Source organism: Mizuhopecten yessoensis, unplaced genomic scaffold (assembly GCF_002113885.1).
Source record: "Mizuhopecten yessoensis strain PY_sf001 unplaced genomic scaffold, ASM211388v2 scaffold8841, whole genome shotgun sequence".
NCBI lineage: Eukaryota > Metazoa > Mollusca > Bivalvia > Pectinida > Pectinidae > Mizuhopecten > Mizuhopecten yessoensis.
In genome coordinates, this window is record NW_018407749.1 from 906,733 (window position 1) to 920,666 (window position 13,934).

General features: G+C 34.3%; 1 protein-coding gene across 3 annotated transcripts in view; it reads left to right on the forward strand.

Annotated features, from left to right (window-relative positions):
• The window catches only part of LOC110456768 (BAI1-associated protein 3-like), a 184,232-nt gene that overhangs the window by 152,979 nt on the left and 17,319 nt on the right, over positions 1-13,934 (forward strand). For 2 of the 3 annotated variants that reach the window (XM_021507719.1, XM_021507721.1), the window contains 12 exons: positions 1,626-1,794; positions 2,323-2,526; positions 2,647-2,750; positions 3,217-3,334; positions 4,218-4,342; positions 4,930-5,020; positions 5,417-5,473; positions 6,685-6,791; positions 8,586-8,637; positions 10,068-10,103; positions 11,943-12,109; positions 13,418-13,541. In XM_021507719.1, the coding sequence (XP_021363394.1) occupies positions 1,626-1,794; positions 2,323-2,526; positions 2,647-2,750; positions 3,217-3,334; positions 4,218-4,342; positions 4,930-5,020; positions 5,417-5,473; positions 6,685-6,791; positions 8,586-8,637; positions 10,068-10,103; positions 11,943-12,109; positions 13,418-13,541 (1,354 nt within the window). The remainder of the gene's footprint in view (positions 1-1,625; positions 1,795-2,322; positions 2,527-2,646; positions 2,751-3,216; positions 3,335-4,217; positions 4,343-4,929; positions 5,021-5,416; positions 5,474-6,684; positions 6,792-8,585; positions 8,638-10,067; positions 10,104-11,942; positions 12,110-13,417; positions 13,542-13,934) is intronic. The other variant, XM_021507720.1, reaches the window with a different exon arrangement.

The window sequence follows — 13,934 nt, forward strand, 5'->3', positions numbered from 1 at the left end:
TTAAAGGAATGCATCCATGTAGTTTTCTTATTCTCATTTAAAAAATAATTGCTAGATATGATCTATGGAGTGTTGCCTTAGTGGTAAAAGTAGTAGAGCAATCTTGAATCATCAATATTAAGACGATGTATTACGAACGTCCCTAATCCTCTTTTAAACCTCTCTCTTGTTGCTTAAACACCAGTTGATTCCTTGCAACTGACCCTGTATTGATTCAATACTTTAATCATTTTCTAAATATCGATTCACCAACATGACTAATGTAATCTGCCATTCTGAGATCTACGTCTTAGCTTTGTAAATCATGTGAATTTAATGAAAACATGGATATTCACGACAAGAACACTATCAGTAACACATGTTATCACCTGCGATTACTTGTGCGCCACCGAGTGAGCCCTGTAATAGCAAATTGAATTTTGAGTCATTTGCTAACTGTCTACCCCACCAGGATTTCCTATAAGATATCCATCATATTCAGCTTAATTCAGAGTTTACCTATCACAAGTTTATTATATATATTGGAGTGTATTGCAAGGAGGTTGAGATAAAACTTGGTTTGAGTAAATGACAGAGTATAGATCGGCGGATGACTTCGTTATTTTGGCAACAGTTTAAGTGTTCGAGCGATTTATTCCACCATAAAACAATCATATTGATAATAAATTAATTTTGTTTTTTCAATATCAAATTATTTTCATACATTTGTCCAAAAAACGCTTTCACCACGGAGTGCTTTCGAACATGTTAAGATGGTCTTGTGCTATGCTGTGTACATTTCAATAGACGGCTGTGGAAACGATATTAAAAATTAACAATTAAAACAATAAAACTATGTCGCATGTTTCTTCATCAAAGTAACGCATTTATAAGTAAAAGTACTATAATAAAGACACCAGCAAATCCGTTGGATGTGAAACAGGCTTGTGTGAAGGTACTTGGTCTCTCTATTTGAGACGTAATTTGATATCGCAGCAGACATCATAATTATACACTAAAACATAAAAACAAACATCTGCAAGGTAAAAATCGAAACGTAAATCAACTGTAATCAGCGTCTAAAGATTCCTAGACATTTGCGATCATTCTTAACGTTTAAACACAGGGAGTCATGGCAACAACATGTAATTATTACACGTGCGTGGGATTTCAGATAATACGGAGACTGACTAATGGAAAATGTCGTAACAACATACATAGGTTAGAATGTGGATTATATCACTTATAATTCACATTACATAAACTGTCGTGCAAAGTTTCGAATTCTCGCGAATAAATCGAGAGTGAATTCGCACAAAGAGGTTTATGCCAAAAAGTAAAGATAAACTGTTATACAAGGGACTCACATCTATTATATACATCGTCCGTCTATCATTTTTGCATTTCAGGTCAATTCTGTTCGGAAATACAACATTGGTTTAAACTTGCTTCATAATAGATTAGATAAAAAAAATATGATAATCTATAAACTCGTTCTTACTTAAATTTGTTTATTGGTCGTGTTTTCACAATGCAGCCTATTATTCCAACACAGCTTATATCACGAATATATTCATATATGTTTTACTTCATTTGGTCTCGATTTATCCCTGTAATGTTGTATTATTTACCACTTCCTCCATCAGGGATCACGACGATGAATTCTCCGTGATTGAAGCAGCCAAGAAACTCAATGAAGTCAAAGGTTTCACGGGGCTGGGTCGGTACTTCAAACAAGTGGCCCAGTCAGCGAGGACGTCGAAGAGCAGTGGCAGCGTGGATGACTTCTTGGGCTGTGTCACCATACCACTTCAAGTTAGTGTTATCTGTTTACAATCATTGTTATGCATTTAAGTCATGTGACGACGGGTGGCAATGATGACGCCCTGGATCGGTAACAAATAATATCGGTTTTCACGATACTAGGTTAGGGACCCCCGTACCATTGACATAAGCTGTAGCATTTGAACCTGGTTTTTTTTTGTGGAATGACTATAGCTTTATGACTATGACACATCATATTTATTTTACTGTCGTGCATAGGAATTCTTTCAGTTTTAACTACCAATATTCTAGTTATTTCAAATAGCGCACCTGCTATGAAATAGCACGATACCGAACCTGCTTGCATTATTTTCATTAGTATGATAAAAATGACTCAACCATTGTTTTATTCTTCACATGATCAAAGCCTTTTCGAAAAATCATCGTACGCACAGGCATACATAATATCAGTCTAAACTACTTTTAGGAAATAAAGGGAAAATAGTTGTGTGTAATTTATTATCAAACATACTTACTATGAGACGATTTCAGCTTGAAATGTTTAACATGAATTCGCAGAACATCCCGTCAACAGGACAGGAGACGTGGTTCCCACTGGAAGGCAGAACAGCCCGGTCCAATATACAGGGAGAAATCAAGCTAAAGCTAAGTCTCGCCACGCGAGAGGACCGCGGGATCGGGGAGGACGACAACTGGACAGACGTGCGTCAGCATGAGCATCTTATATCCGTGTTCGTGCAACATGAAGTCAGGAAAATGGACGTACGTTATGTTCTTAATCAAATCTGTTTATTTGGTTAATCTTGAGAAATATATGGATAAGTATATGGATAACAGAGAGAAAGAAAAAATGTTCGTAACGTCTTTTTATTATTTTTTCAGGACTCTCCATCAAAATGGAGGGGCGACTTGCCAAAAGCAGCTATGACTATCCTCCATCAGCATGCGATTCAGGGTGACGTCACAGATGGCCAGCAGGCAATGTGGTAAGCATAAAATACCATTACACGGCATACTTGTCGAATACAATCACTTGACAAATTATCGCTGTAAGTTGATGTTATGTGTCTTTCTAGGATTTTTTTCCTTTTTAACAAAAAAGAAACCATGACATGGTTATGTATCTGTTATGGATCAACTCGTCGGAGATGAATTCTTTCATATGGTTTATATACGAAACTATCAACTTTTCTTATTTCATCACCACTGGCAAATTAGAGGGTACTTAATTGATGAATGTGTTCAGAGTGTTGTCTTTTCATATTTGGTCCTGGAAACCGTTATATTTGATTTGGGAAAAGCATGGAGGTGAGAAGACGTTTTCGTTCTATCGTTAGTCAAAATTTCTAATCTAATGCATTCATCATGTAGCGTTATGACGTATTCATCTTAAGATGATTGTGGTATTGTAAACGGTGATTGGGCTCGAATGTAAGTCTTTGTGTTTTGTAGTAAATGGATTGCATACAGCCGGAAACACATGGAGCACCACTTCGACTACCGAGTTCTTCTAAAGCTGCTTGGAGAGCTTGATCGGCTATGGTCACCAGATTCATTCTCCAGAGAAGAGGTGTGTTGTGTCGATAGTTTTAACAATCAGCAGATTGAGATAATTGTCATTACAAATTGTATGGAGTTCGATATCACATGATCAATCAATTCTACAATATTCATATTGATTTTCTGGATTTGGAAAAAAATCAATACATACTTTTTATCAAAAGGTGTTTGAATAAATAGTATTTTGGTAAAACAACGATGTGACCTTTTGTTATATTAAAAAAAGTTTTTTTTTTAATTCTCACAACGCGATACCGTTAATGACGACATTAACAGACATTTACCTTTTTTCTATACGAAATGTTAAACAGGACTCGCTAGTACAGCAACAACTTATCTGGTTGTCCTACTTTCAAGCCAGTGTTTGTGAAACATATTTCCCTTGTGCTATTTGAATCCATATTTCATTAGCGCAGGTTTGGTCGTATGTCAGATTAGACAAACCTTGGCTAATTTAGCCAGCCCTAATCCAGTTGTCTCGCTATACAGCCAGAGATTTGAGGAACATATTTCCCTTGGTCTATCTGAAAATGTCTGATTAATCCAGTAAATGTGGCAAGTTTAAAGAGTCTGGACTTACTTGATTTACAATCATATGCAATAATTCATAATTTAACAGATTATCGATCAGAAAAAATCATGATTTTTATATGCATTGTTATTTGCGTTTCTCTAGAGTGGATACCAATTTCTGAAGACACAGAACCATTGCTTGTATTTTTCTAATGTAACGTGCTCTGATCATCTCGTTATCGCTGTTACAAAGATGTCATGTGATGTTATCATGAAGAAAACATAAAATATGAGTTGAATCATGCTTGATCAGTATTCCAAATCACGTTAATGATGTTGTTTCAAAAATAACTCTGTGTTAATTATTTTGAACCTTTCAGGAAGAATGTCTCGCAGAATCCTTCAAACATTTCAATCAATACTGCCTTAGTCTGCTTAGTAAACAACGAGAAGTATTCCCGACATCCGGCAAACAAAGCATCTGTCGCCTAGAAGCCATGATGCAGTGAGTAGAGATAACGAACGACATTCATTTGAAATACTTCCGCTTCAATAAACCGTATTGAATAATCAAAACAGGCGAATTATATATTATAAGATAATCACGAAACGCTTCAAATTTTGTTTTTACTTGTAACGACTTCGGGTCAGTCCATCGAGCTTCATAAGCTGAAAAGCAATTATCAAATAATTAATTTCTTCCTTTTAATTATCTGAAAGTGATGAGGTTGAATCCCAGATCATATATGTTTTAATGTTAAGATAGAAGAATTATTCAAAAGCATTCTTTCTTAGAGATTATGTGTATCATCATGGTACACTGCAGCAAGTTTAGCGAAATTATATATCTATTCTATTCAGAAGTTATGGTAAACAGCCAAACAATCCTCTCCAGGAGAAAGCGAGAATAGTATAACATCATCTCGATTGTTCGTTAGGTCGTGCATGTCTTCCCTTTCAAACCACTGAATAGTGATGAAATTTACAAAACGTGCATTTAAAAAAGGGTTCAACCTATCTCATAACTACTTAGTATCGTGGCGCATGACAAGAATGTATGACGTATGATTGACGTCAAAGTTATTATGACAGATGCCTGGCAACCGTGTACAGTATGGATGTGTTCAGACGGGTTTGCCCGTTTGAAAAGGAACTTCATCCAGAGGTCAAGGTCGCAATAAAGGTATCTCACTAAAGATTATTGGCTCTGATAAATTAAACTGTTTAATTAAAGAGGTATTTTGTCAAATACAATCATATTATGATTTTGAGATTTTGCCCTCGTGCATTTTGGCTTTCACAATAACATGTGAAAAACATCAAATGTGGAATCTGCTGTTTCAAATGTATTTTTCACCTTATTATGAAGAGAGAAAGGTTTTCGAATTGTTTGGTGACAAGTCTCATTCCGCAAATATAAATTTCACCAGTAATAACTATTATGTTAAAATAGCATCCCCACAATCGCAAATTCGAGTTTTCACTTATGAAACATACTGACATAGTCTATGAAATAAAAACCCAAAAAAGTGCTTTACAATAATGCGTTTATACAGTATTGATATTGATTAACTTCCAGAGAGGCACTCAAGAGTGGTATGACAGAATAAGTCACCTGAGACATTCAAACTCAAAGGTACGTCATGTCATGTGAAGAAAGCATTTAATTATCGCTTATACAAAATAATAGAAAAATAATTTAGCGTTATTTAAAAACAATGGTAGGTCGAGTGGCCAAAGGGAAATTGAAATAGAAAATTAATCAAACAGCAGCTGCAACACAAGAAAAAAGGATCGCCATTTAAAAGAGACGTAACAACATATATAAACAATAAGGGGATGTGTGAACACCAACATTAGCGGAAGCATGTTTCCAACATAAGAGGAGAAGTGAACCCCAGCATAAGCGGAGATGTAGCCCCAACATAAGTGTAGGCGTGAACGCCAATATAAGCGGAGACATGAACGTCAATAAAAGCATGGATGTGAACTCGAACAAACGTGGAAGTGCGAACCCTAACGAAAGTGAAAGTGCTTACCTGAAAAAAGTGGAGGCGTGAATCCCAACAAAAGCAGATGTGTGTACCCAAACATAAGCGGATACGTGAATTTTTGCATTAACAGAGTGTGAGCTGCACCAAATCGGAGGTGTGAACCCCAACAAAGGTGGAGATTTAAACCCAGGCATCAGCAAAGGCGTAAATGCCTTCATAAGCGGAGGTGTGAACCCCAACATAAACGGAGGTGTGAACCCCAACATAAACGGAGGTGTGAACCCCAACATAAACGGAAGCGTGAACCCCAACATAAACGGAGGTGTGCCCCCCAACATAAACGGAGGTGTGAACCCCAACATAAACGGAGGTGTGAACCCCAACATAAACGGAGGTGTGAACCCCAACATAAACGGGGCGTAAGCCCAACATAAACGGAGGTGTGAACCCCAACAGAAGCGATGAAGTGAACCTCAACATAAATGGAGATACCTTAAGCGAAGCCCAGTGTTCTGCAAACCTAGATATTTTCTGTCCAAATCATGATATCCCTCATCAAATTAACACACATTAAAGCACACTTTTTCCATCTGACAAGCCCTTCAAATCACTAAACTATAATACATTTCATACTTTTTAGAAGTCGTAAATCATGTTGTCACATTTCTACTGTCAAACACCATCTAACTGTTTGATCACGTATGGCCTTTATTTTGTTGCGTAGACGTTATGCGTTAAGCAAATCACTGGAAAAAACAACGAATAAGTGAAAGTAAACATAGTTAAGCTGCATTTCAGGCAATACAAAACTTATATTTTTATAATAACATGACTTCTACATTCCCTTTTTCAGTCATCTGACCACGAAGAGGATGTGATACAGAGGTTAATAGAACTAACAAATCACCTGAACGCTGATTTGATATCCGCTTTGTCCACCTACAACCTGCTTTATGAACAGTAGGCATACAATTTGTTTTCTGTCATTGTGATATGCTTTTTTATGACGTGTTTTTTTCTCAACTGACCCGAAATAACCAGTGACAGTACGCCGTGATTCGGCGTCCGCCGTCCGTTCCCCAATCCGTTGTAAGCCGTAAAAGTTGGATTTTAAAGATTACCAGCTCAGAATGGATGCAGTTATTTGGGATTAGATTTGAGATAGCGTATCTATGAGGATTCAAGTTCGTATAAAAGGATATGGCTTCCCCTTGCGACACTTTGGTATGAATCATTCTTGGACTAAGGGAAACATGAAAGTAGTGACCCCCCTTTGACAGAGGGATTGCACTAGGAGGAAAAATAAAGATGGAGACAAAACGTTTTTCCACTTGGTAATTTCAACCATATAATCATATCGTAGAAAGGAGCAAAAGATGTTCAAAAGACCTGTCCTTTTATTAGTTTCGACATATTTTCTCTAGTTTCACGAGGATAATTATAACCAAACTTGACAAAGTAATAGACTTTTTTGAATGGATTCAAAATACAAGATGGCGTTCTGAAACCTGACTGCATAAACTATTTTAACCTCTCATGTGCCAACTAGCTGATTTCTTAGTCTACCCAGAAGGCATGTATAAAGATGGTAGCAGTGTTGAAAGGGAAGAGCTAATGAACTTGAGGGAATATTGAATAACAAGTAATCCATACGGGTACCTTTGGCTTCTTGTCTTTTAAATACACGGTTCCCATGACAACTGATGCTTTCATTCGGTAATCCAGTAGACCAGTAAAGGCTGAGTAAATGTAAATGGGTATTTTAAGTATGTAGTATAATCATGACCATTAAAATGTCCTTTCTGTTTCACGTTCCTTCTTAACTAAAATGATGTTATTACATTAGAAAATATAGTATGGTAACATAAGTCAGTAATAATAAAACCAAGCCAGTCTGGATATCCGGAAATGGTATTGTTCATGATTTATAATAGATATATATCATAAGGTTTTATCGCCGTATTTTATTTCAATGCAATTTTTTCGAATATAATATTATAGACAGTCTTGTTTCTGGATTTATTATTGAGGGAAACTTTGCGTGTATTCCTGCTTTCAATGAATGTAAACATTTATCGAGTTTCAGCCGCTGCTTTTCTCAAATAGGTCTAGTTTGCCATTTATATGTAATGAGAGAGAGCAGCGCCTATCAATGATTACACCATTAACGGTACATTGCATATGTCCATTACTTTTGAAATAATGCCTTTTGGACACTTTGTGTGTTACATGAGGGTATTTGTCCATTGCTGTTGAAAGGAACGGTGGAATGGTATCTGTGTTAATCTATTCTCTATGTCTAATTACCTACTGTCGTCACAACAACAACATGTCACTGCCCATTAAACCTTATCTTTTGTAACACGTATGACTAATCATTAGAAGATTGGTTTTCTTGGAATTATATAATGTTCGCTTTATGCAAAAACCCATCATAGAGGCTGTTTTATTTAGTAGATATTACTTAAGTATTCAAGATAGATTTGTCAAACCCCTGGAAATTGTAACATTAAGATATCTGATTAGTTGATGTTACTTCTGACGTATTTCAAGTAATACAATTACTGACCTCTCTTGAGTTTATTCATCACTTTGGCAGAGGTATGACTTTGACCTGTTATAGCGCATTGAATCATTTCATACATTTCATATACATAAACATGAATTGGAATTTATGTTATTTTCTTTTGAAGTTGTTGTTTACATGTATATCAATATCAATTTAAAAAGATCTGAATGATTGATGATTTTCAGAATTTTCAAAGTACACTACTGCGCCACCACATATCGCCAGCTGGAGAAATGGGTAAGTCTCGCTTCCACCATGCATGTTGATGTCAGTAGGATATAGTGATACAATGTATATATAACGCCCTTTTGTTCTGATAAATCGAAAGCCTGAATCCTTTGGTGTTAAAACGGTATTTCTTTTTGTTTTTAAACTTTAACAGTTTTCTGTTCCATGAAATAAAATAATACTCATATAATAACCGTTATTAAATCTATCTACTCAAAAGGTTATGTTTAAGTAATTTAATTTTGTGTAATTCATATCAGAGAGTGCAAGCGTACTATCAGTATTTCCATCTTACTCAGGATGTGACAGCGTGATAAGTACCTCATAAACGTACGATAATGTCTAGATATCATCGTTTTGTGAATTTTAAGCAACGACATTTCTGAAAGTATTCAATTATGTTTGATCCAGATAATAATAGCATCACACTATAACCTGCCATAACGACAAATAATAACAGGAGACACTTTTTGAACTGATCAGTTTATAATACTTTTTAATGTTCAAATATATTATTGCAAAAATTATGAAATTTAGAACGAATAATATCCACTTCTTTCCCTTGAATCCAAGCAATAAATGCGTTTAGAAACCATTGAACAGATTTCATTTGTGTTCTGTTTGTTTGATTTTTGAACGTCCGATCATACTGCTCTGTGCTGTTTTGATTCTGTGTCAACATGCTTGCTGCCGATGCATGGACATATAAGTTTGTTCGTGGACTGTGTGTGAATTTCGTTGATAAGGGTTCCGCTGTACAGTTGTAAAATATATCTTCTTTTTAAACCAACAATTACAAATATAGCCTGACCTGCCCTACCAGTGAAATAGGGAAATAAACGTTCAAAACATTCATTTGACTTGTAAATGTTGGTAGTTGTTCCCAGTTTGAATATGTGTATATCTGTATTTGTCTGTATTTCTTACGTTATTTTAGATTCCAATACTAAATCTTTTGATAATTAATCTATAGTCCTAAAACACAGCGTACCATAACATATATTTGCACTGTTATCCTATTTTTTCAATCCACGTCGATATGAAAAGTTGCTTTCGTAAATATATTTGAATATTTTAACGTGAAGTAAAACAATGATTAAAAAAAGTATTTGATTAGTTGGCGAGTGCGCTGTGTTTTATGACATAAGCTATGTTGCGCCTTTAATAGTCATTATTTAACCAATAAATAGATACAGAGCGAATGTCGCTATATTGTTAATTGTTGTGAGTTTTGTCTTCTGTTATTAATGTTTTGGAACCTCTTTAATCCGAACAGGCTGGTGTTTGAAACAAAAAATAAACATTTGACATTACCATTTAAATTCCAAGAAGATAATTAAAAGCGAAAAGCAAGATTCTGGGATGACTAAGAATGACATTATGAATTAACGAGATTGAAATGATATATAACAATTAGCTGTTATTGTCTTGTTCCACAGCTGTCAACTGATGTATTCAAAGACCTACAGGAAGAGGTCTGTGCATGAACCTTACGCTAATGTTTTTAAGCTTTTTTATTGTATTGCATTCCTAAAATATTCACTTTTAAAGTAGAATTAGTTTGGACATTATAGATTAGTCACACTGGATATCAATAATTGAGCGGTACAGCACGTTTAGTGACATCAAGTGGTGCGCAAACAAATGTTACTGGATGTGTGTTAACTTATATATTGCACTTTTGATTAGTGTATAGAATGATTTTTTCTTACCTGTTTCCTGAATAGAGAAGGCTCATATTAAAGATACTATATATATATATATGGGGCAAAGAAGTAATTCCAACAGTGTATATATATATACATATCTAAGCAAAAATTATGAAATTTCTTTTAACTGTATTTAAAAAAAAGAAGCTTAACCATCGTCATTGTGTTACTAGCGAAGGCTTATTACTTTCAAAGCACATAGCATATGGCATATCCATTGTGTGGTAATGGGACGATACTGCTAGAAATGCGTATTATTTGCAGATTGCTTATATAACAGAAATTACAGATGTATTTATGATATCGGATTTCTGTTACTAGACAAATTATTTTCAAGTTATTGAATTATGATAATCAAAAATGAGACATATTATTGATTTCATTATTATTGAAATTGCAAAAGTAATATAACACAAATAAGCTAAATGGCATTTAGAATAGCCCGATGATCTGGTTCTATTCACCTTCCTGCTTTGCTATATTATGCCATTTCAGAAACCTCCTTCTTTCAGCCCTTGTCGGGTTACATTTGCAGATTTGTGAATATTAACTAAACTATATATTATTGTACTACAGATAGATATTTTCTTCATTATATATGTATTTAAATTCATTAGCGTCTTCCACTTTCGATCAGTATTGTTTACTACAAATTTACTACTTTTTTACCTCCAAAATCGTGCACATATACTTGCATAATCTTTCACATTTTATTGTCTCTCTGTGCTTGCTAAATATGTTTAAAGCTTTATTGGTGACAACACTCTAATGCGTTCTATCAATTGTTATTTCTGAATTCATGAGTTATATCAACTATTTTTACATTTTCTGTAAATAACTCAACTATTTGCTTTCTGAACTGCTTCACCTCTTTAAAACATTGATTGTAATTATGTAATTCAATGGAAAGATATAAATCACTCATTATCTGTTTGATAATGTATATTAATAAAAATAAGTCATACCTTAGTATCAAAATGGAACGTTCTTTATGTGTAAGAGGACAAGTTATTTAAAAATAACCTGTTGCATACCAACATAACTCACATTGTACTTTTGATTTGAAAATGTCTTTCATTAAAACCACTTACTCCGTACGAATTTAGGCATTAAACATGTAATTATTGTAAATGATTGCATCAAGGAGACATTCATTTTATATTTTCTAGGATATCTGCACAACAGATAAAATTTGGTAACAGGAATTAATAAAAGCTTTTACTTTGTTTTCTTATTCTTTTGACATCATCCATTTGTTACGATTGTGCTGGCTTATGAAATAAAGCAATGTTAAAAGAAAACTACAAATTTCAATTTAAGGTATATTGTATCTTGATAAAATTGACCCTCCGGAAAGGTAGGGCCATCGATAGTCAAATAACGATTTTAAACCAATTTCGTCAAAGATAATTTATCTTTGTATATATAAATGACAAACATCATTTCTCAATTTAACGGGAGGTGGAATATTAAGTTTTGTTTTAGTAGAGTAAGGAGGTAATCATATTGCAAGAAAAGCAATATGAGCGTGTTGATGAACAGTTTGAAGGAACCAATTACTTTAGAAGGTATCCTTGACATTATAGTGTTTGTCTTTTATTTTAGCTCGGAGAGGATTTCAATAAAGACCTAAAACAAACACTGAGCAGAGTTGAAAACCGATCGGAAGAATCGTCGGCGAGAGGTTCAAGCCTTATTATGGGAACCTGTTTGTTTGAGCTGTACTTAGCGTTGCAAGAATTCTGCAATTTTCGTGAAAATTTACCAAGCGGGTAATGTCTTTTAATGTAAAATGATAAACATATTTTCTCTCAATATTTATTACCTTAAGAAGTCTAATTATTTGACAAATAAGTAATTTTGCTTATGTCTCGTTACACACTTTACTAAGGTTACAAGTTTCAACAAACTAATGAAATAATTTATGAGCCTAGTTGTCCTTTGTTCTATTACAGGCTTTAAAACAGTAATAAACCAATTTAGTGGACGTTAGCTAGCCGAGCACTAGCTGCCTTTTGGCATTTGGCTAAAATGCCCCGTTGACAAAAAAACACCTTAATTTGTGTTTCAAACTTTGCACAAATGAGATTAAACTGACTCTCCTAAAACACAGTCTTTAATTATTCATCAACCTAATCCAATAATGTTCGAGATAACAACAACATTCTGTTTACAGGTTACAACGTAAATGAACAATGTTAAAAACGTTAAAAAAAGTTATGATAGTTTAATCTAAAATATTCGTAATATGTCGTAGCTTTATCTCCCTTTATCGCTTTTTCATCAATAATCTCATAATTTGAAAAGTTTGAATGACGTCATAACCTTTAATATGCAAATGCAGAAGATTTAATAATGACTAGAGTTCAAGGCTTATTTGAGATGTATGAAACATAATATGTTAAATAAGATAATATTTCATTTAAGGATTGATTCCTTCTTTGGTCGGTTTTATGGGGTGATGCATTGAGTTGGTCTTGAAACTAATTCAATGAACTGCGAAGCTTTAGATTCTGTTTTCTTGACATTCGTAAATTCTCGTATGCATACTAACTAATAACGTAAACATGGCCTCAAACCTGCTTCTGGTGAGCGTAGCCGCCAGGAAAAAGCTTCGCACGCTTATACTTGACCTAAATATAAATAAATGAAATTTAAATCTGTTCAAGACAATATACTTTTAGTAATTATAGAATTAAGTTACTGCAATTTTATCCAAACTTTTCCCGACAGATTGCGGCTCGGTGACTTTAAAAGATACTTTACTTGAAATAGTTCAATTAAAACGTCAGTCAGTATTGAATCATGTGCAAATTTCATTTTCCAATCATATATCAAAATGTTGATTAATTTTTTTAGAGACCATACAAGGGAGGCTTGCTCAGAAGTGGTCTCTAAGCAAAGATGATCGCTTTGGAGAGTTATAATGTATAATAAACTGATTTATGTGGATGAAAAAGACAGCGGATTGTTTAATAAGCCTGCTCTCTCGAAAATATTCGACTTACAGCGTAACAGATCACATCTAGATTTCTTAATTTCAAAATTGTAATGTTCTTATTTTTGGAATTTTATTCTAGAGATCAAAGAAATGTTCAGATTGTGCAATATTACCAATGGTTCCGGTTTGTCGCGGCAAATTGGATAGAGGTTGCTAGACAGAAATCGCTGCAGAGAATCACGAAGGCAGTGGAACTCGACAAGGTCAGTGCATATATATTATGTAAACCCTCCAAGTGCCGGTTAAATTGGTTACAGTCAAGCAAAATTGATGTCCACTATTTAAAATGTCACCAGTGATCATGTAACCTCTTTATGGACAGTTGAAATGTAACGTATTATTTACGTAGTGTCTCTTGTGTGAGTTATGTATTCAACAAGGGCCACTTAAGGAAGGAGAGTCCAAACGTTTTTTTTTTATTGCATCTTAAACAAAGAAGACTGATAATTTCAACCAGGAGTTACTTCTCCGTCAATTAAATATTAAAGTTATATACGAAATCTTCACGATCGAACCTTTTGATTATAAATCATGAAGCTTATCGAAAGTGTTACCGGTCATGATATGTATATATGTTAATACTTTTCTGCAATATT